The following is a 22852-nucleotide window of genomic DNA, read 5'->3' on the forward strand; positions in this document are numbered from 1 at the left end:
AAAGGATGGCCTGCCCCCAAGTGTGTTTTTAAATCATCCAATCAAAACTACTTTCCTCGTTTTCTAACCTTTGGGCACCTGAAGTTCACTGTTTGACTTTCCCGAGGATCTTACCTGGAAGCCAGTAGGGGGCACACAGATCTCAGAAGCCTTCTCATTTTTGTTGAAAGGGAGAGATCTTCCCAAAGCTGTGAGCTGGAGTTGAGACAGTGTGTGGAAGGGGGTTGGTCAGGGGGTTGGTTAGAGCCACTTCTGAATTGCAGTCCATCAGCATGGATTTGTTAAGCACTTACTCTGGGCTGTGACACTGACCTGGGCTCTAGGGACGTTAAGGGAGGGGCGGGAATCTGTAATTGTGTTAGTATATCCAAAATATAAATAATCATGAGAGCCCTGTAATTGATCCATCAGTCAACAAGCATTTATGACGCACCTGCTGTGTGCCAGGCAGCATGCTGAACGCTGAGGATGCAAAGACCAAAAAATGAAGCCGTCTTTGCCCACAGGGAGCTTACGTTCTGTGTGTGGCACAGCATGCACATGTGTCCAGATATACAGAATGAAAACAAGATGTTCTCGCATCCACGTTTAATTTAATCCAAAGACTGAAATTGTATTTTGAGGTGACCAGGAAAGTTGGAGATTTGTGCTCTCTGTGTTCATTCTTGGTCTGTGTCAGCGATTCTGGGGCCTAATTAACAGCATTCTCATTAAAGTCTCTCCTTACCGCCGCCATTTTGAGGGATCGTGGGCGTTTGGGGGGGGTGCCCCTCTCCTCTGCCGTGTGTGTTGGACGTTGGACCCCACAGTGATGGCTCGGTTTGCTTCCTTCTCAGGTCAGCGTCTGTTTGGGGAGACAATCTTGGGGCTCACCCAGGGCTCCGTCTCTGACCTTCTCGCTCGCCCCAAGCCCTGGCATAAATTGAGTTTGAAGGGAAGAGAGCCCTTCGTCCGGATGCAGCTGTGGTTGAATGATCCCAACAATGTGGAAAAGTTGATGGACATGAAGCGGATGGAGAAGAAAGGTGAGTGTCCATCCTGCAAGTGGCTTTCTTATTTCCAGATTGACTGTTTCTTTTCAGTCCTCAAGTCTTATAAATTTGAACTGAAGAGACAGTGGCCCACAGTCGAATGCAGCACATGGTAGATTCTGTGACAGTGTTCATTCGGTCACTTGGTTATTGTCCTTCAGGCTCGAGGGTCAAAGTTCAGCGTGTCCAGCTGTGGCCGAGGAGACCAGTCAGAGCTCAGGAGGCTCTCACGCAGGTCGGGCGCGTCCCTTTGGCTGCCAAAGGTCAGAAGGGTCCTTGGCCCCATCTCGGCCCCTTGTGGGCCGCTGCTTTGTTCCCCGAGTGACCCCTCCCCCACATCCCAGCCAGCCGTATTGGCCAGGGCCCTTCAGCCTGTCTGGAGGAGGAGGGAATGGGATAGGCCAGAGCCCTGTAGGCGGCACGGTCTGGTTTTCCCCCAGTCTCATCCAACAACTGAGGTTTATTCGTGTTGTTATTCTGTACTGTGTAGGTTATGGAACAGGAATGGTAGCGGTAATGGCGAAGATGGCAAAATAATTGCTTATGGTTCCAGCACACCAAGCATTGCCCTCAAAAACAAAGCCATTTTCTCCCAACAACTCTGTGAAGTTCATAACTTTTTTAAAATTTTTGGCAGGCCTGTGATTTAGTCAGTCAGCAGCATTTGTTGAGGGTGCCATGACTTCATTAGCGAAGGGAGTTTCCAGGGAGAACGTCCCTCTGCCAGCGAAGGTGGCACCTTCCCTACAGCTCAGGCCCCAGAGAGCTGCTCAGCCGGCCCTGGAGCCCCGGGCTTCCCGACTCGTGGGAAAGCTTCCTCCTGGCTGCTCTGAGCAGGCATTTTTAACCCGACGAAACCAGAGCTCAGAGGCGAGGTGACGTCCCCAGCCTTGGGACTAGTAAATAGGAAAAACCAGGCCTTGAGCCCAGTTCTTTGGGCCTGGCTCCTGTGTTCTTCCCACTAATAATAACTGACGTTTACGTCGTGGTTCCTGTGTGCCCAGCATGGTGCTAAACACTTTACAGACATTATGTAATCCTCCCATCAACCCTGGAAGGGAGGTGTTGTTGTTATCCTCCTTTTACAGATGAGGAAACTGAGGCAAGCAGAGGTGACATGACTTGCCCAAGGTCACACAGCCAGCAAGTGTGTAAGGCTAGATTTGAACTCCTGATTCCTGGTCCAGCACCACCGAGCTGCCCAACCTGCCTTGCTGGCAGAATGAGGCTTTAAAACAGATTTCTTCTTTGCAGAGACACAAGTTCTGAGCATGGGAGCTTGCCGAGCACCCAAACATTTTACAGTGTATTTATCAGACCGTCTCTCTGACCCCGGGGTCCTGCCCTATCCCCACTGGTTCTCCTTCTTGCACCACATCAGGGCTTGCTCTGAGGGCTGTTATGGACTGGCTGTGCCTTAGCCAGCAGTGTCTTGGCTTCTTCTTGGGGTCTTGGCCCCTTATTTAGCCATCAGGGGAAACCTACAGATTCCTTCTCATAGCCATGTTTTTAAGTGAGTGACAGAGGAAAGTAATAGTGTTGACATGCTGTTGTCACCATATTTTTCCCGAGTTCACTGACCCCAGTTCCTTCACCTCTATCTCCCAATCTAAGGGATGAGTCTATTAACTAAACTTTCATCATGACCCCAAAGGATTCTTTGCTTGCCTCCTTAATACCACATTCATTCAGTAGGCATTCGTAACTGCCTACTGTGTGCCGGGCTCCATATCTGACCCTGGGAATGTAGAGACCGAGATGAAATCATCCCACATTCCATTGGAAGAAATAATGTGTCCACACACATAGTAGAGGCATCTAGGAGCACAGCAGATAAGCCCAGAGTCAGGAAGACCTGAGTTCAAATTCTGCCTCCAGGACTTAGAAGCCTTGTGCCTCTCAGCAAGTCAGTGAGCCTCCTTTCCAGCCCCAAAGCTGTGGTCCTCTTATCCTATGACATATAAATAAATGCAGGAGCAGCTAGGTGGTGCAGTGGATAGAGCACCAGCCCTGGAGTCAGGAAGATCTAAGTTCAAATCTGGTTTCAGACACTTGACTAGCTGTGTGACCCTGGGCAAGTCACTCAACTGCATTGCCTAACCTCCCCCCCAAAAAAAAAACCAGCATATAAATAAATGCAAATTAGATTCAAAGGAAATGGGGCGAGGGGACTGACATCATCAGGGATCAGCAGAGACATGGTCTGTAGGAGGTGCCCCTTGAGGTGAACTTTGAGGGAAGCTTGAGACCTCCAGAGACAGGTGATGGGAGAGGGTGTTTCAGGCCCAGGAGCCCAAGGAAGGAAGACAGAATGTTGTGCATGAGGACTGGAACATAGCATGTGGGAAGGGCAGTCCTGTGCCCTGGGGCCACAAAGGTCTCCAGGAGACAGACTGGAGAGGACTTCAGATGTCCAGCAGGAGAGTCTGCACTCTCTCCAGGAGTCCTTAAGAGCCACTGGCCCTTCTCCGGCCGGGTTGGGCACCACCGCAGTAATCTGGGTGTGAGGTAACGAGGACCTTAATCAGGGGACCTGATGTAGGAAATAGAAGTGACAAGCCTCGCTACCTGATTGGCGGGAGAGAAAGCGAGGGCTTGACGAATGTGGGTGATGAGGAGGAAGGTGGTGTCCTTGGCAGAGATGGGGGATTTTGTACATGGAATTAGTTCAGAGTCCCAAAAGTGCCATGCGTAGCAGTTCCAAAATAGAGTGTGGAAGAATCTCAGATTTTAGTGCATGGACCAGAAAACATAAGGTATTTCTATTTTTAATATGTTCACTTGAGGAGGTATATTAAGCAGCTCCACCAGACCTGAGGAGTTTCCCTAGAGCACTGGTCCAGTCATTCCATGGGCTCCAAGCACCATCTTGTGGCAGCAAAGAGATACTGCTTCTGCTGAGTCTAGGGCCTTCCTTGGGCCAAGAAGGCAAACTCAGCTCCTAATATACTGGACAGTGCCTTGGATGCACAGGACATGAGAACGTGAATCAACCCCAATAAGTGAGCCAGGAGCCTGACCTGTTAAATAGTAACCATGATATTGAAGCATCACATGACACTTCTCAGTGTGTTCTCCATGTGGAGTTTGAAAAGGAATTGGTGCTTAGAACTAGCTCTCCATTATCCACAGTAATGGGGAGAGAGAGAGAGGTGACCCAAAAGAGCAGATAATCTAGAGGTATTTATTTCTGTTTGGCTTGGAAATGCACTATATGATGAAAGGGAGGCGGGGAGGAGCAAATTTACCTTTCTAATGATGTTCTCCTCAGTCTGATAATGAGTTGTAATCTTTGAAAAGATATCAGATAACAAAGAAATGCAACCAAAGGTAAAAACTTCTTCAGCAGATAATCTGCCAAGAGGTGGGCAGCAGACCCAGAGTTGAGAGCTGCCTCTGTTTCTTGGGGCAGGTTTTTCTTTTCCTTTATCCTCAGCCTCTTCTCTGAACCCTCTCTTTGCCTCATCAATGTGCCTAGATCAGCAGTGCTTCCTAAGGTTTCTCTTACACCTGTGGCCTGATATAATCATAAGTTTAGAGCTAGAAGGACCTTTAGAAACCATTAAGTCTGAGCCCTCATTTGACAGATGAGGAACCATCGCCCAGAAGGGAGAAGCGACCTAGGTCTGCCTGGCCCTGAGGACAGCTCTGCACCCACTTTGCCACCTTGCCTCTCTCCCAGTGGTTAAACCTCACAACCGCCCTTGGCATTGGTAATAGTCCCTCTGTGTCCACTCTCATTCTCCAGCCTCCATGTTTTCTCCTGAACCAGTGATCACAAGGGAGCCCTTGGTGGCTGCTGGAGATTTTGAGCAGAGGGCATAGAAGACAGATTAGGCAGCATTTGGGCTCAGCCAAAGGGGCTGCTCTCCAGCTCCATCACTTCCCGGCAGCTCTTACAAGTTGTATTCCAAACTCTTTGGCAGGAGGAATGATTGCAGAGGATTCATTTGCTAACTCAGTGAGATCCACTATTTGTCCAGCCGTAGAGTAGGGAAGACCAGAGTTCAGATCCTGCCTCTGACATTTACTGACTGGGCAACCCTGGGCAAGTCCCTTATGAGAGCCCCAGGCAGTTTTCCAAGCTTCTTAACTGCTGAGTGAGTAATAGTCTGTGTCTGTTAGAAGGACTTCAGTCCCTCAACAGCCAATTACCTGGAGAAACAGATGATGCAAGACCAGTAATGACCTAAAATCCATTTTTATTTTATTTTAGAATACATTGTTATTGTTAGTAACAATCATGTATCTTTTACAGTATATGAATTATAATATTAATGTCTTCTTAGGTAGTACTGTTTATTAGTTCCCATTGGACCCTCACTCTCAGCCCTATGACCTTGGGAAAGCCAAAAGTCACTTAGCCACTCCAAGCCTTAGTTTATTTATCTGTCAAGTGGGGGGAAGTACAGCATGGTTCAGCAGAAAGAGCCCTAGATCTGGAGTCAGCAGGCCTGGGTTCAAATCCTGGTTCTACCCCTTGAGCTGTCTGACTTGAAGCAAATCACCTGTCTTCTCCTGCTGTTCCCCTGTAAGGTTGAGGGGGTCTAGACCTGTCCTAAGTCTAAGTCGGTAATCCCACAATGTCCCGGGACGTGAGGATCGTGTGAGATGGTGCTGTTTACACCTCTGTATGAATGTAGTCAGTCACTACCAGTTCTCTCCCCGCTGCGTTCCAGGCCTTGGCTCTTTGCCCACTCTGGGACGTTCCTCAGCAAGGAAAAGGGAGGGCCTAGGTCGCCACAGGCTGCAAAGCCCATGTGGATTTAGGATTAATCGAAAGTTCACCGTGCAGTGTTTGTGATGGGGAGAGGAATAGGGCTGGACCCTATAGACACTGGCTGTGTAGCAGAAAGGGCTTTGGACTTGCCATCAGGAGGCCAGAGCTCATGGAGAGACTCGGCCCGGGACCCCTCAGAGGCAGTTCTCTAAGGCCATGAGTTAGGGGTACAGAAGCTGGGCCCCGGGCAGATGCTTTCCCCCTCATTTGTTCATTGTCTCACAATAGCCGGCACATAGGAGGTGCCTAGTAAATGTCTGAGCAGCATCATTGCCCCTGGAAAGTAAGGTGGTTTCTTTCTCCTTCAGCCTACATGAAGCGGAGGCACAGCTCGGTGAGCGACAGCCAGCCCTGTGAGCCCTCCTCGGTGGGCATCGACTACAACCAGGGCGCCAGTCCCCAGCCCCAGCATCAGCTGAAGAAGCCTCGCGTGGTGTTGGCACCGGAAGAGAAGGAAGCACTCAAACGAGCCTATCAGCAAAAGCCATACCCATCACCGAAAACCATTGAAGAACTCGCCACCCAGCTCAACCTGAAAACCAGCACCGTGATCAACTGGTTCCATAACTACAGGTACGAGCCTGCGAGCAGCCGAGTGACGGGGGAGGGGGCCGCCTGCTGGGGAACACAGGGTACAGGTCCACATCCTGCCTCAGGCACGTGGAGCCTGGGTGGCCTTGGGTGAGTCCCTGCACCTCGCTGAGCCTCTGAACCACTGAACGAGGTCCTGCTGCACAGCCCAGCCCCGTAAGGAGATGAAGAGGGGGCAGGCCCATACCCGTGACGCACTCAGGGCACCATGCAGGCCCACACTCGGCCGTCAAGGAGTAAGCCATCTGGCACTAGAGGAACTTAACATGGCACATTTCTGAGGGGTCGTTAGGACCAGGACACAGAGTGATACTGCAGGTAGACTCGCTCCAGGTGGGGGGGGGGGGGCGGAGCGGTCAGTAAAGGCCAGCTACTGAAGAGTCGTGCATCTGCTGCTAAAGTAACCACGTTGTTCCCCTCCTCCGTAAACTCCCAACCCACCTTTCCAGCCTCCATGGAGGTGCCTGCCCCTCCCCCCGCCCCATAGGGCATTCTGTGCAGCCTCGTGGGCCTCGCCTTCGTGGGGCCAGCTCAGCTTACTCCGTTTCCAAGTCTCCTTCCTCAGTGTCTCAGAGGTTCCTCTCCTCCTGTAGATGCCTGGCTCTTAGCCCTGCCCTCAGTGGGCTTTCCTTCCATCAGGATTCTCAGCTCTTTGTTGCCCACTTCAAGGCAAGAAATCGTTGTTTTCCCCACATTGCAGATGGCTGGACTGCACCGCTGTGCTTCTGGCTTATCCGGGGTACTAGGAGAAATCTGTGTGGCCAGTGTGGGGAGGAGGCCTACCAGCCCCTCCAAGAGACCCTCCCCAGGGGCTGGACTGTGGCTGATCTTCGTCATCGTGGGTCACGTGGTTCAGGCTGCATTCTCTGGCCATAGAACTGGTTTATAATATTAAGCAGATCACTGGAGAGAGTATGTATGTGTGTGTGTGTGTGTGTGTGTGCATACATACACATGCTTGCAGGCATTTGGCCCCAAGGACCACAGCAGCCATTGACGCTCTGTGTGTCATCTCCCAACAAGAACACATGGCAGAGAATTCAGTGTGTTGATCCGGGCCCTCAGATCCCGTCCTCATAGAATTCAGCACGTGTGGAATTGCTTCCGTCTCTGCAGAGCCGGGCAATTACAGAATAGCACATTTAGCTGTGTTAATGAGCTTTTTTTGGAGGAGGTGCTAATAGTCATATACATGCACGTGCGCACACACACACATGCACGCGCACGCACACACACACACACAGAGTCTCCATCCCCAGGCTCTTTACCAAGCAGACTTTCTTCTCCAGACTTTCAGGCCACCGCCGCTGCCATTCCCCACTGTCACTGTCCCTCATCCCACCCGCCACCCACCCCCAAGGACAAAGGCCACATAGTTCTGGGCTGCTCCTCACAGAGGTCCCCAAGTGCAGAAACCATCCCCCTTCCTCAGAAAATTGAGCCCTTGAAGTGATTTCCTGCAGGGTTCTTCCCTTCTGCCTTAGTGAACTCACAGGAAATCATGCCTTGGACCGTTTTTGTAGGGACAGAAGATGACACCATGTGAAGGCAGGAGATGGGAGCCTTTCAGCCATTTCCAGGGTGGGGTGGAGGGGGTGTGGACCGCACACCAGGAGAGGTGCTTGATCAAGGACCAGAGGAGACCCAGAGCTGGAGGGGCCTCTGGGACCACATTCTAACCCACCCATTTGACAGATGAGCAAACTGAGACCTATGAGGTGGAGGGACTTAGGCCCCAGGATGGTAGAACTTTGTGTCATGGACCTCCTGGGCAGTGTCTGGTGAGGCCTGTGGTCCCCTTCTCAGAATCAGGTGTTTACATAATTAAAGGAAATTCTAAATTTTAAAGGTTAGTGAAATTAAATAGGTAATATTTTCTTTCCCACCCAAATTCCTAGATCCCCTGAAATCTAGCCATGGACCCTCAGGGTAAGAACCTCTGATCTAGAACTTGAAGGAGGCCCTCAGTTTACCAGTGAGGAAACTGAGGCTCAGAGGTGCAGTGACTTCCCAAGGTGGAGGCACTGGAACGGGGAGGGACCCTAAAAGGCCTCCAGTGCCACCCCAAGTCACCAGGGGTATGTGTGCCACGGGAGGCTCTCTCCTACCAGTCAGTGCCCTGTGGTCTATAGCAGGCAGTGTAGACATATCTCCCATGGGATACTTGCCTGAAAGACTGAGAAGGACATAGAAGGCTGCCCAAAGCTCTGGGCTGCAGCTGGACACAGACTCACCAGGATCTCAGCCTGTCTTCTGGGTCCCAGCAGCTAGCCAACAACTCCTGCAGTTCTCCCCTTCTGAAAGCTGCCCTCTGGGCGTTAACGCCCGCCTGAGCTTCCATCTGGCCTTCCTCCTCACAGCCAGGGGAGCAGGCCAGAGTGGCTGGACGCTGGATGGAGGCTTCAACAAGGGGGGACGTGGACTAGAGCGCCATCAGTGAGGGGCCTTCCCATTCCAGAACTGTCGGATTCCCAGCATTCCTCAGCATCACAACACAAAGTAAAAGCTAGACGGGACCTCAGATAGCACAGAGTGCAGCCCATTTTACAGACGAGATGGAGTGACTTTCCCAAGATGACGCAGCCGGATTGTGGGCCTGGGCCCTACGGGCTCTGAGGCTGCCTGTCTTCCCAGGGCCCCGCCCTGGCTGTCCTTGGCAAAGGGAGCCCCGCAGGGGAATGCCCCACAGCTAAGAACCCCCAAGTGTGACATGCTGCTGCCCTCAGCTACAGCGACTCTCCTGTGGCCAAAGCAGCCCGTGGCCACCTTCTCCTCCCACCCCACCCCCACCCACTTCATGGGTGGCCAGAGCCTGGGACTCGTCTGTCCTGGGGGATGGAGTCTGAGAGGCTGACAGACACAGGCGCGCATGCACACACACACACACACACACACTCATGCCCTCACAAGCATCCCCACACGCGTGTGCACCCACATGCAAATAGTCACACACAGACAGCCCGTGGCCATCCCTGCCACAGCTCTCTCCCTGGGAGTCTCTCAGGTGCTGATTCAACTTGGGTTAACATGCCCGTTAAGCTTCTGTGTGTGCACACACACTTGAGATCATAGGCCTAGAGCTGAAAGGCACCCCGGACCCCATGCAGGCCTACCTCCTCATTTTACAGCTGGGGAAACTGAGGCACAGGGCACACAGGGAGTAAGCATCAGAGGTAGAATTTCAACCTGGATCCTCCGGCTCCTAGTTCATTCCTCTTTGCTCCTCACTGGGGGAGATAATAAGACGTGGTCGCTCTGAGAGATAGCCTTCCAGAGGCGCTGAGCATCTCACTGGGAATTGTATGTTTAGCGCTGCCAAAGCAGCTAGTGAGGCACAGATATCAGTGGCACCAGGGGGCTCACCCTACCAGGGCGGGTCCTCGAGGCCTTAGAGAAGATAAGGGGGGTCAGCGAGGTGGCGCAGCAGATAGAGTACCGGCCTTGGAGTCAGAAGGACCTGAGTTCAAATTTGGCCTCAGACCATAACACTTACTAGCTGTGTGACCCTGGGCAAGTCACTTAACCCCAAATGCCTCATCCAAAAAAAAAAAAAAAACCAAAAAAATAGAGAAGACAAGGGACTGGGCCAGGGTCATGCAGCCAGGAGGGTCTTCCTGACCCCAAGGCCAGCTCCGTCCTGCTCACCCAGCCACCACTCTGTCTGCTTCGCAGGCCTTCCCTTCTCCCATTCCAAGAACATTTACTGAGAACAGGCCTCATGCCAGGCATCCGGCCAAGACCCCTCGAGGACTCCTGACGGCTTTGGTCATTCTAGCACGCTTCTAAGAGGCCTCAGGAGCTTCCCGGCTGCTTCCTTCACACTCGCCCTGGGAGGGGGCAGTGCGCAGATCTGTGCCTCCATCTTCCTGAAGAGGAGACTGAGGCTCCTGCAGGCGGCCAGACTCGGCCACGCAGCCCACCGCAGTCACCCGTGCTGTTCCCACAGCGGCTGCGCTAGGCCCGGGCCCAAGTCCTGGTCTCACCACAAGTGGAGCAGGGCGTCATGGAAGAATGGAGACATGATAGCTGGCCTTACTGCGCACCAGGTGCTGCGCAAAGGGCGCGATGAGCATTGTCACTCCTGATCCTCCCAGTAGCACTGGGATCCTCATTTTATAATGGAGGAAACTGAGCCGGACAGAGGAGAAAGTGACTTGCCCAGGTTCACACAAGTACTAAGTGTCTAAGGCTGGATTCAGACTCAGCTCTTCCTGACTTCAGGCTCTGTGTTCTATCTGGTTGCTTAGAAAGAACTGGGTTTGATTTTTTTCTGTTACTCAGTAAGAGTATGACTCCAAGACTGTCTCCTCATTTGTAAAATGAAGATCATAATACTTGTCATTCCGACCTCCGAGCATCTTTGTAAGGGAATTACTTTGCAAACTTTGTGTAGTTTGAAGAGTCATTGTTTCTGTTGTGATGATAAGAAGGGCTGAGCCCAGAGGGAAGGCTCAGCCTGTCAGTGTGGACCTAACGAGGCAGAGGACGGGGTTTACATCCTGCCTCCGTGTGACCCTGGACAGGTCACTCTCTGGAGCTCAGAGGGCTCAGAGGCTTCTTTCAGCTCAAGACTTCTGATTTCCTGGGCCCGTGATCCCAGGCCTCAGTTTCCCAGCTATAAATGAGGAGCTTAGACTAGAAGGCCTCCGAGGACCCTTCCAGCTCTGACTCTGGGACCCTTTGACCTTGACTCCCCCAGTTAAACCTCAGGGAGCCCCCAGATTCGTCCCCACCCATGTCGCCAGGCCAGGCTTTTGCCTCCCACTAGGTTGCAGCTGTCCAGAGCTCCCGTGTCCCCCTAGCTGACCAGCTCTTGTCTTCTTTCTCCTAGGTCTCGCATCCGCAGAGAACTATTCATTGAAGAAATCCAAGCAGGAAGCCAGAGCCAGGCTGGGGCCAGTGACTCGCCGTCAGCGAGGAGCAGCCGGGCAGCTCACAGCTCAGAGGGGGACAGCTGCGACGGCGTGGACACGGAAGGCCCACCCGAAGGGAAGATGAGCGCCAGCGTCCCAGAAGCGTCGGAGGAAGCCAGCGATGCAGCCACAAAGTCTCAGGGAGGGCAGGCAGAGGCGGAGGAGGAAGTGGGCGGGGAGGCCCAGCAGCTTGCTAAGTCTTCAGAGAAAACGGAGTCATTCCATTTGGGAATGGAGACCCTGGCCGAGACCGAGGACGAGGGCCGGCCCAAAGGGCCGCGTCGGAGCTCTCCGCCAGGGTCTCACAGTTCAGGAGAACCTCTGGAGGCCCCGCCAAACTCTGCTCCAGAAGAGGATGCCTCTACCTCAGCTGCCTCCGCCACGGTCCCCGCCGGGGAGAGCCCCTACAAGCCGAAAGAGAGCGCGGAGAAAAGTCCCAATTTGCCAAGTACCAGCTCCACCCCATCCGGCCCGGGCCCCCAAAAAACCAACTCCCTTCAGAGCCTGTTCAGCTTTCCCGAGGCCGCCGGCTCCAAAAGCACTCGAGACAACAGCCTGAGGAAAAAGAAGGCGGCCAACTTGAACAGCATCATCCACCGGCTAGAGAAGGCCGCCAGCCGGGAGGAGCCCGCCGAGTGGGAGTTCTGAGAGGAGAGCTGGGCAGGCGGGACTGGACCTCCCTGGCGGGCTGGCGCTGCTTGGGTTGCGCACTTACCGCCCTGCAGGCCACAGGGCAAAATCGCCATAGGCCAAGGTGCATATAGAAAACAGAAGGGGCGCTGAGCCCATTTACGTTGCGTTTTCGAGGAAGAAAACAGATGTGTAGTCAAGCCTTTTTGTACCCTCAAGTGTTTTTTTTATTGCCCTAAGTGATTTCCACAGTTTCTGGAATAACTCTTACAGCCTTTGCCTTGTGCCCTCGTCTTTCGTGTGGGCTTTTAAAAAAAAAATCAAACCCACAGATTAAAAGGGGGCTTTTTATCTGCCATCTAATGGCTTCAGAGCGATAATACACTATTATCTTCTTAAACCAGGAAAAAATGGGGGGGGGAATTTTTCAGAAAAGTTTAAAAAAAAAGAAAGTTTTTGTAGCTGTCCAGTTGCCACTAAGAGATTGCACAGTCAAACCGACTCTAAACACACTAGTTTGGATTCCTAAATATTTTCAAGAAAAGAATCTTCTTGTTTGAAACTTTGAATTTAAAAAAAAAACACATTTACTCCACATATTTTTTAACAAAAGAAAAAAAAAGTCACATCAGGAAAATATCGTGGTTTGTGGTAGCTGACGGGCGGGCGGGCGTCGTGTTTTCTGTGAGTGACGATAGAACCTTGACACGTAGTGCACATGACTCCATAGCTTTAACCAATTCTGGGCTTTTGCAGACCAGGGTTTGTTTAATACACTCCATTTTAGGCCAAATCAGGACAAAAAAAATCGGAATCTAGGTATTTTCTAATCTGCTTTTTAACCTCTAACGGCAGAGCACGCTGATCAGACCTCATATCTGGGAGGTTTCGGAGACAAGTTAGAACCGCAGCATGTACTTGATGGTTTTGTGTAATTTATAGCGTCTGCGTGTTTTGTTTGCCTGCGTGTGTGTGTGTGTGCACGGGTGTGTGTGTGTGCACGGGTGTATGTGTGTGCACGGGTGTATGTGTGTGCGCGCTTTGGAAAAGAACGAGGGAAAAGAGTTGGCCAGTAACATTTCAGCATGCAGCTCGGGGGCCCTTGGGTACAATGTGAGGTGCCCAGGGGAACTGGGAAAGGGTTCTGTTCCTTGTCGATGGAGGTCTTTCCTTGTTGGAGATGGTATCAGATACCACTCTCACTGAGCTGAAGCCTGCCTCAAGATGAAGATAGCTCCCTTGGTGTCATATTCTCATTCATTCTCTCTCTCTCTCTCTCTCTCTCTCTCTCTCTCTCTCTCTCTCTCTCTCTCTCTCTCTCTCTCTCTCTCTCTCTCTCTCTCTCTCTCCCTTTCCCCCCTCTCCCTCCCTCCCTCTTTCCCTCTCCCTCCTGTCTCCCTCTCTCTCTCTCTCTCTCTCCCCAACCCCCACAAGCTATCTCTTGCTGTCACACTCACTATTGCTATCTCTACCTCTTCCCACTACAAGCACTGATCACTATGTTGAAGTTGTGGGAAGGCTGTTAATTTTTTTTTCCTATAGAAAAAGAGAGTGCGCAGCAGTAACCATCCGACCCCTCCTCATCCCCCAAACAGAAACGGCCCAAACTCTTAAACCAAAATGTTCATGTTCTTGAATTCCGGTTCAGATGGTTCTGCCCTTTATCAAGTTTGCCTCTTAAAAAAAAAGATTCCTTTATGCACAGTTTAGGACAGACTGAGTACAAATCAGAAGTCTAACTTGTCTCTAATTCCTCCTGTTGTCTATGTGTATATGCGTGAGAATAGAGGTGAGAGTGTGCGCGAGTGTGTGTGTGTGCGCGTGAAAGCAGTTTTCTACGTCTTGTCTTTTCTTACGTACCTGTGCACACATGAGAGTGCATTACTGCCACCTTTTTTCAATATGCTCTTTTATCAGTTTGGCTTCAACAAATTTGCTAATTTAGACTCCTTTATTGCCATATCTTTAAAACTAACAATAGATGATTTCGGTATATATATATATATATTTTTTTTTTGCTTATTTATAGGTGCTGTATTTTATTATCTGATTGTTAGGAAGGGATGAAAGGGGGCAAATATTCTTTAGTGGGATAGACTGCCGGCAGTATTGGGTATACTTTACAAGATGTTGTCATACTGTATATTATTGATTGAAAACTTTTGACCGTATTGTGTATCATTGAAACTTTGTCTTAGGTCAGCATCTTTGGATGACATTTTCATGGTGCATTCATAATTTCTTAAGTTTAATTAATATTTCTTTTCTTGATTGCGGGGAGGGGGAGTTACAGTTTGGAAGGTATTCCCCCACTATCATGCCTCAGCGTGCTTGTATTAATTAATTAGTAGGATTTGGACTGTAAGATGTGAGACTATGTTTCTTGCATGATGTTTTAGAAATTATGTATTTCATTTACAGTCTCTTAACCTGCAGCACTCGGTTTGAGTGTTCACAAATTCAGAGTCACTACACTTCTTTAAAAATGCCTTTTCATGAATGAGAAGTATGCAGAAGGCTCTAGGAGGCTGGGAGACGGTAGTCTATCTCCTTATAGTCACATCCATTCCGAGCTCAAAGTCTGGTTCGGTGACTGAGATTCCTGTTGGAAGTAGAGATCAAAACTGAGACCCTTGAAGAGAAAGCAGCTGCCCATCTCACCGAGCCCCAGTGCATTAGGGAGGGAGATTTTTCGGGAATGGCCAACCCCTAGAAAAAGACTTGTCAGGACCATGGAGAGCACCAGGAGGGCTTTGGGGAGAGACCCCCAGGACACTGTAACAGGCAGCCGGGCAAGTCTGAGGAGGAACAGTGCAGAGGTAGAAATGGACGTCTGGGTGGCAAGACTGGTGTCTGCAAAGCCTTCGAGTCCTGGGAGTTCTGATGTGCCGACGTGTTGTGCCGCCTAGGTTCTTTCTGCTTCTACCAAGTAAATCATGATTTGGGGAGTCCTTTTTTAGACTTGATTGGCAGACTGTCTTCTTAATCCAACTTTTTTTTTTCAGCCAGATTAACATCTGGGTGCTTGATACAATCAGTTGGCTCAAGTTTGTTTGCAGCTCAGTGTGGCGGATTTTCCCCTCCCATATTTACTTATTTGTTTAGTTTCGATCTCAGCCCAGTCGTCTTTGATGTCAGGTTGTCCTTTCAGTCTTTCCTGCTTCCTGAGTGCTTCCACTGTAGGACATGGAAACTGATGTGGGGAATTTGCCCTCCCCTTCCAATGGAACATAAATTAATCTTTCATCCTGATAAGCAATATTCAAGTGCCTTGAAAAGCGTGCCCTGAGTTCAAATTTGCTTTCTTCCCACTTCTGTTCAATGCCTCTCTCACCATCCATCACACACACAAACAGATCGCCTGCTTCCTTAGCCTCTGTCACTTTAGAGAGACGATTTGTACCTCTCCCCTAGGGGAAGCGTTTCCATTTAAAACACTAACATTTAATTACAAGCTCCATTATACCATTTAAAACGGTTTCTTTGTGCTAATTGGGGGCAGTATTCATAATTCTGAGTCAAGGTGGCCGTTGTGACTACCTTAGCCAGCTAAGGCTGAGCACACAATGTCAGCTTCCTGGTCTTTGGCTCCTGCTCTGGTTCGAACATCTGTGATTCTCGTGATGAAAGGTGTTTTGTTGAAGTATAGATCCGGGTCTGATGAGAGCGCCTCTGGCGTGCCAGGCATCTGGAAAGGGTTAACCTATAGTTGTGTGCAGCCTTTGAGCTCAGCTTCTCCATAACAGGCATGCAATGTGACTTGTCTTGGGAAATTAGTAAGCTCAGACAGTACAGGTGTAGGCATTCTGGGGAGGGAGGCTGGGTGGGACCTGGGAGGTGGTTGGACACCTCAGGATACTTGTTTACATCACTGCCAGCAAGGAAGGTGACAAATATATAAAGGGCTAGAGCAGAGAGGGAGAGGGAGGGAGGGGAGACAGCTTCTCCACACCTAAGATTGTTTTTTCAAACATGGTCATTTCTATCAAGTTAATAATAGGGGAAGAGTGGAGGGGAAGAGGCAGTGTGGTGGCAAGCATTTGGAATGTTTGCTCATCCAAAGCACTGATAAGTCCCTGACTGGTTTTCTTTTAATAGTCTCTTTTGTTTTCTCTCCCATTTAAAGGAACAATGACCCTTCCCCCCACCAACACCCCGTACTTAGAACTCTTAAGAGATTGTGGAATCGGCCCCCAAGTTGGCCTGGCTTTGGGACAGCACCCTCTTTAGGAGTGAACAGGGCAGGAAGGCAGAAATCATCATTAGTGTCTAGGCTAAGTAGCCATCTCATGGTGTGCCCTTGCAGAAAGAAGAGATGTGAGCCTGGTGTCCCTTCTCTCAAAGTCAGTACCCATGATACTGTGATTTCGTAGCAAGATAAGGAAGAAAATGTTTTCTTAGACTCAATAAAGAAAGCTCTAGATTGGAGGTTCTTGTTTATTGCTATGAAATGGGGAAATAGGTTTACTCCACCCAAGATCATACAGCATATATCTGTTATTAGAGAGCAAACTCAGAAACCAGCCAATGAAGCCCCAAGATGGTGGGTCAGCTTGAAATTCTACCCTCTTTAAAATGGGAACACCCAGAAAGGGGTAGGTAGGAAACTCTTCAGCATCCTGTGTAATCATCTTCATTTCTCTGGTTTTGGGGGGAGGGGGAGTGAATCTCCCTTTAAAATAAGCTGGGGAGGGGGAGGGACCATACAGTATGCCCTTCTGGAGCCCATACAGAATCGCATTTAATCCAGCAAATGCTTATTGAATACAAAGTAAAATGATGATTGTGACCTTATATGTGCAGCTTAGCCAAAAGATAGGTCCATCTTAAAAGATGCAGTAATAAATGCCCAGTAGCTGAGCTGTGTGGACTTATTTAAGATCCCATATTTCTAGATTTTGTCATCCAGCGTGGGAGTTGGTGGGGTTGGGGTGATTGGGGAGATGACTGCTAAAAGATGAAACTTGTTCTAGATAAGCCATAACCTGATAAGGGTTGGATTTAGTGAATGGATACCCAACTTGACGGAGTTACTGCTGAAGCCAAAACTTCAAATTCTACCCCCTGCTCTTGACTTCCCTTGAAAACTGACTCCCCTCTGTCTTACTCCCATGTTTAACCCCTAGTCTCCCACCTTCCTATCACCCTACACCCTGCCTTCCACTGGCACTGTTAGGCCAGCAGGATAAGAGGTGGGGCAGGCCAGAGACAGGAAGGAAGAGTGTAACCAGGCCTCGTGGTAGGTGAACAACTGCTGCTGTTCCCTTCACAGGTGTCACTGAGGCACACAGTTTGGAAGTTGTAAAGTAATGAGTTGTACTTTTTTCATATTTTCTTGCATCCTGATATGGAATAGAACTCTGCTCTCTTGCATCTCCTTGGTTTTTTTCCTTTCCTTTACTTCCCTTTCTCTTTCTTCCTTTACCTTTTTTCCTTCCATTTTTATTTTCTCTTTCTCCTGTTTCTTTAATTCTTTGTATTTTCTTCCTATCTTTTCTTTCTCTTTTTCTCCCTTTTTTCTTTTCCTCTCTCCTTTTTCTTTCTTTCCTTTCATTCTTTTCAGTCAGTCCTGCAACAGCCATTCCTGTCGCCATCAGTAAGAGCCATCCCTCCCATGTCGACATAGGACTGCGTAAAATGGCAGACGCATTTGGTAGCCCTGTGTCTCTGTTCACTTAATAAGTTAGAATTAGCAAACCCAAATCCATATTTCTATCTCTGAGTACAGACCACCTAAAGGATTCATAAGGGCTCATCTTGAGGTAGATGAGCAAGTTTTCCTCCAGTCTATCCCACCCCACCCCAATAAATCAGATGACCTTTTAAAGAACATAACTGTCTAGGTTGCTCAAGAAACAGTGAATTCATAAAATCTCACTGGTGCCCATTATCCATGGGCTTCCTCAGTAGCATCAATATCCTGTTGAAAATTTGCTGAACTAGAAGTCAAGGGACCCTCTTCTCTGCTCCTTGGAGGAGTGGTGTTTTCCCACATGAGACTGGCTCTTCGTGCACTCCACTGCCTCGTTTTTGAGAGGAGGGAGCTGGGCTAGAGTATCTGTAAGGGCAATCTTTCAATTCATCAGATGGTGTGACTAGTTTGTTGGTGATTGTGTGTGTAAGAATGGAATGACTCTTTGGAAAGCAATGATAAACACTGGGCAATTTGTATAATCTCCTTATACCTGGGCAGGTAAATAATATGCATTCACAGAAAAATCCTGTATTTGGAGGCCCCCAAAGAGGCACAGCAGTTTCCATTTTGTGCCTTAATGGCTTGAAATCAGTCACTAGAGTCTCCAGTGATTATGCCAAAGGGGGAGAGGGAAGAGGAGAAAGGAAACTGGCAAGGTTCCAACCATGTAATTTCAGGTGATAGACATTCTAATACCAAGGCTACCTCCATTTAGCAGACTAGAAGCCATGTGTGTACACTAAGAACTGTCTGAGGATGAAAATTATCCTGATGGCTGATGGTTTCTACCTGTTTTTTAGTTGAAAACTACCAGGGAGAGAAGAAAGTCGTTTAGCTACTAAAAAGGTAACTTTTCAAGGTGCCCTCCCCAAAGCAAGCTTAAACTACAGACTGAGTAAAAATAAATTTGCTGGTATTTTCCATGCATGTACAAACTTAAGCAAGCCAGCTAAAGCAGATCACCTCAAGTCTGAAATGAGTGTTTCTGGGCAGGGATTGGAGAAGGGTAGAGAAAGGGGGAACCAGTTAACACCGCAGTCTGCCCTTTGCAAGGATTGCCAGCTTACACCAAGTCTTAACAAACTGACCCTTGCCCACGACTTCCTGGTAGGAAGACAGAGAGGAGCAGCCTTTCATTCTGCTTCCGAGTCGACTGTTACCTCTCCCACCTCTTTCCCCTTGAAAGGAGTTGTCGTTTCCATGACAGTCTTTTTCCATCATTGACAGTCTTTGTTTTTATGTGTAAATTGACATTTAGCTTTAACAAAAGAAAAAATTTCCAAAGCTCCTACTCACCCCACCAGATGCTCAGTTTGAGTTCTGCATTGCTGCCAGAGAAACCCCTTAAGTCGAGGGAGAGGACAGAATGAAGCTTTTATACTCTATTTTGTCAAAAGTCGTTTTTTCAGCACCTCTTTTCTTCTCATTTTTAATTTCTAGAAAGGTCATCTTTTTTTAAGTCCTCTGAATCACTTGTTGTGGGTTACTTTTGTTTATTCCAGAGCATCCCAAAGTCTAATTAAGGTCTTCTTCTATTGCAACATTCTCTAGCAATGTTTAGATTTTAATGTTTCTACCATAAAATGTTATTTATCAAACTTTCTGTAATCAGAAAGAAAAGGTGCCTTATATCCTGATGTCATTACCATGTCCCCATTGAAAAGGACCTAAAGCACAGTATACACGTGAGCAGACAGGACAGATTTAGTTAAAAGTAAAAATTTAAAAATAAATAAAAAATAAATGGTAACATCACTGCATTTGAGTGGCCCTGGATTGCTGATTAGAAAGAAAACTAGAAAGCACTTACATAGATTAGCGTGTGAAAAGCTTGGTGCAATAAACATTTATATTTCTTCTTTTGGTTTTAAAAGCTTAAAACTGTATTGCACACCGAATGTAGATAAAGAAGCTTTCGACTGAGGTGATTCAGGTCAAATCCTCATCTAAGTAGATTCACCGGGGTTCCTTTTGCCTTGCAAGTTTAAGATGGAACGGGCCTCAGTCAGCCTCAGTGGCACACCCCAGCCCTCCCAGCCACTGCATGGCGACCATGGAGGGACCCTTGTCCATCCATGCTCATTCAAGACCTTGATTCATCAAGCACCCATATGATCTGGACCTGACGGATAGTACCTCTTTTCTTGGATGCCTTGAAATATTTCTGTAGAAGGAATGTCACGACACCAGCCTGGACCTTGGGAAGTCGGGAGGGTCTTCCATTCTGTTCCCTTTGGGCTCCCACCTGGTCAGCACTTCCAAGCCCTGGTTTTCTTTTGTTTTTCTCGCTAAAATTGGCCAGGCACTGGCCTGTCAACATAAGGATAATGATAAAAGGATGTCTTGTTTTAAAGGTTATTTCTATCCTCTTCTATTTATTATTAGGGTCATTATTTTTTAAATCTTTTTCAGAGTAGTTTGGTTATTTGTATGTGTGTATATGTGTGTGTGCGCATGTATGCTTTTCCCCTTGTGAACACGAGTCACGCCTTTCCCAAATTCCTGGAGTGAATGGATCCTGGCCAGTTGGGGCCAGGACAGCATAGAACCATTTCTAGTGGATTGATGGGTTCAGAGTCTGCTTAGCACAATCAAGCCACCCGTTTTTTGCAGTAACCCCTTTAAAAGATTTCCTTATATTTCTCACCATTTAACCTAAAGAGTTTATGAACAAAAACCCACTGATTAATGAAAGTGCTGAAGTCACAGAGACTTGGTGTGAGGGACTGCAAATGAGACTTAGAAAAAAGCCAAGGTCAGATACCCAAAGCCTCCTAGAGCCTCTCTTAATACTTTGGAGTTCATGAAGATAGTCGTCCTTTGTCAGAAAGTGAACCGCAGTCTGTCCAAGGGTATCACTGTCAGATGAGAGACTGGTTTTCTGCAGTGTTCGTCTTGGTTAACATGTTTTAGTTGACAGATTCAGTCATTGTTATCGTTGGTGGTTTTCTTGCCTACGAAGTTAGCCAAAACTGTCTGGTGAAGCAACATCGTTTCCTGTCATCCGCCATCATAGGGCCCCTCAGAACTAGGACTGAGTTGGGAAGGGGCCCGGAACATTCGAATGAGCATTCTGGGGGCAGACCTCAGCTGCAGAGGGAGGCAGCAGCTTTCACAAAATGAGAATCTTGCAGATCTCACCCAGTTTCCAAGGGAAGGGAGGAAAAGAGCACGAAGGGTCTGCTTCCCAATGCATCTATCTCACTGCCAGGGCTTCAGTCAGATCTAAACCAGCATGGGTCCCAGGAGAAAGAAGCTTAGGCGCAGGTCTAAGGAACTGAGCACATTGCTGCTTCTGCGGATCAGAAGCAAGCTCCCATTTTGCCTTCTAAGGATGGATGGTCCCACTAAACAACACTTCTGTTTTTCTGAACATGTTTTTTGCGTGTGTGCCATGGCTTTCCCCCCCCCATTCTGTTCCTGTTTATTTGTTGTTGTTGTTGTCGTTGTTGTTTTGGGGAGGGGGGGAGCTAGGTGATGTTTTTGTTTTAAGTAAAGTCCTCTGATTTAAAAAAAAAATCATTGTCCCCCTCTGAAGAGGGTTTTCATTTTTACCCAAATAGTCTATGCATTTCTATAGATTGAGCTGGTTTCCGCCTCTTTTCTCGAGAACGCTGGCAGGACGTGTCCCACCCTCGACAAACCCCTCGGAAAAATGCCGTTTATTTAAGCGACTCGAGAGTTTAGACAAAATTCCCAAGGCATTTGAGAGTAACTTGTTGTAACAGAAAAGGGTTGGGTTTTTTTTTCTCATTTATTTTTAAGTGGTTTTCTTCACATCCCTTTTTGTTTAGTAAGAAATTTAACTCTTTGCATTTGTGCAATAACTACTTGCCATGATAATGGGCAGAGTTTTTTTCATGCCCTGACTACTAATACAGCACAAAATGAACTCAAACAGAAAGTGGTGTACTTTTTCCTGAGAACGATTTTTTTGTCAATTTCATTTTTTTTAAATAAGCTCAGTTTTACCCCAGTGTACTGTGGTGTCTTACATTTTTAGCAGTATTTTATATTTTTTTTCTCTGTAACGCACTAAGTCTTAGATGTTTTTAGAGCTTGTTTGTTAAATTCACAATCACAGATTTAAAAAAAAAATCCTCACAAAGACCCAATTGACCAAAAAAAAGTGTCATTTTTTGTACAAATAGCTTTGAGAAGCCTTCGTTGTGTTGCTGTGACTCATCTTTTGTAACATTTTATTTCTTGCTATTTGTTTAAACATAAAAAGTAAAAGTTTATATGGCCGGCATCGGTGGGCAAAAGTCCCTCTGGGCCAGCCCGATGGCATTGTTTCTTCTGTCCTCGTTTGGTTAGCCATATAATGTTTGTTCTCAGCACTGTACAACGGTCCCTATATGATATGGAGAAGCAATATCACTGTATGAAACTCACACGATGTATTATTATTATTATTCACTAGCACCCTAGGTGTGGTAATTGAAGTAAATATCTTTTATACAAACACAAGAATGTGTGGGCTGTCTTTATTAAAGTGGACTGGAGCCTGGTTTTAAGCAGCAAACACTTACATTTATGGCGTCAGCCAGCGCCAGTGGGGCCATCGTTAATTAAGCTTGAACTTGCTTTTGTCCCCCAAGAGGATCTCTGTTCTGGGGCTTCCTGTGATGATGCACACACTTGGCAACTGAAAGGGGGAAACCGGTCACTACCAGAGGGCCTGCGAGTGGATTTTTATCCACCAAGCAAGTGGAGTTCTTGCCTTTTCCAGGAGCAAACCCTCCGAAACACGGCCCAATGACCTGATGTCATGGCAGCTGACCTCAGGTCTGCTCTGTAGAGGTGGTCCAGCCCTGGTCCAGAGCCCAAGCTCAAGGACCTGGAGATACTTAAGACCAAGTTAAACTTGTAGGTTTGGTAAGTGAATGGAGGAAAGGCTAGGCTTTTTAAATGGCCGGTGTTGCTTCTGGGAGGCAGTGTAGGATAAACGCGCCTCTAGAGAGTTAAGTGGTCAAACTCCTCCAGGTGTTTATGATTGGGATTGCATTTTTTTTTTCATCTGGGGGTTATTGAGTTTGAAAAGAAAATTGCCTTCTGTGATATTTTATGAATGTGGTTTTTGTGATTCCATCTTACACTTATTTACAGAATTAAGGGCTGGAGAAACTTATCTCTGTGATGCTGAAGGATAAACATAACTAACTACTTTCTTTGCTTCTGTGTGAAACTGTATTGAATTCTCCTGGAGCAG

General features: G+C 48.1%; 1 protein-coding gene across 1 annotated transcript in view; it reads left to right on the forward strand.

The window, feature by feature from the left end:
• The window catches only part of CUX1 (cut like homeobox 1), a 395035-nt gene extending 372922 nt beyond the window's left edge, over window positions 1-22113 (forward strand). Inside the window, 3 exon segments of the mRNA XM_021005648.2 lie at window positions 837-1025; window positions 6120-6384; window positions 11234-22113. Of these exon segments, the coding sequence (XP_020861307.1) occupies window positions 837-1025; window positions 6120-6384; window positions 11234-11963 (1184 nt within the window). The 3' untranslated portion in view covers window positions 11964-22113.
• Window positions 22114-22852: the final 739 nt, after the last annotated feature.

The sequence above is a fragment of the Phascolarctos cinereus genome, unplaced genomic scaffold, assembly GCF_003287225.1.
Source record: "Phascolarctos cinereus isolate Bilbo 61053 unplaced genomic scaffold, phaCin_HiC Scaffold_5;HRSCAF=322, whole genome shotgun sequence".
In the NCBI taxonomy this organism is placed as follows: domain Eukaryota; kingdom Metazoa; phylum Chordata; class Mammalia; order Diprotodontia; family Phascolarctidae; genus Phascolarctos; species Phascolarctos cinereus.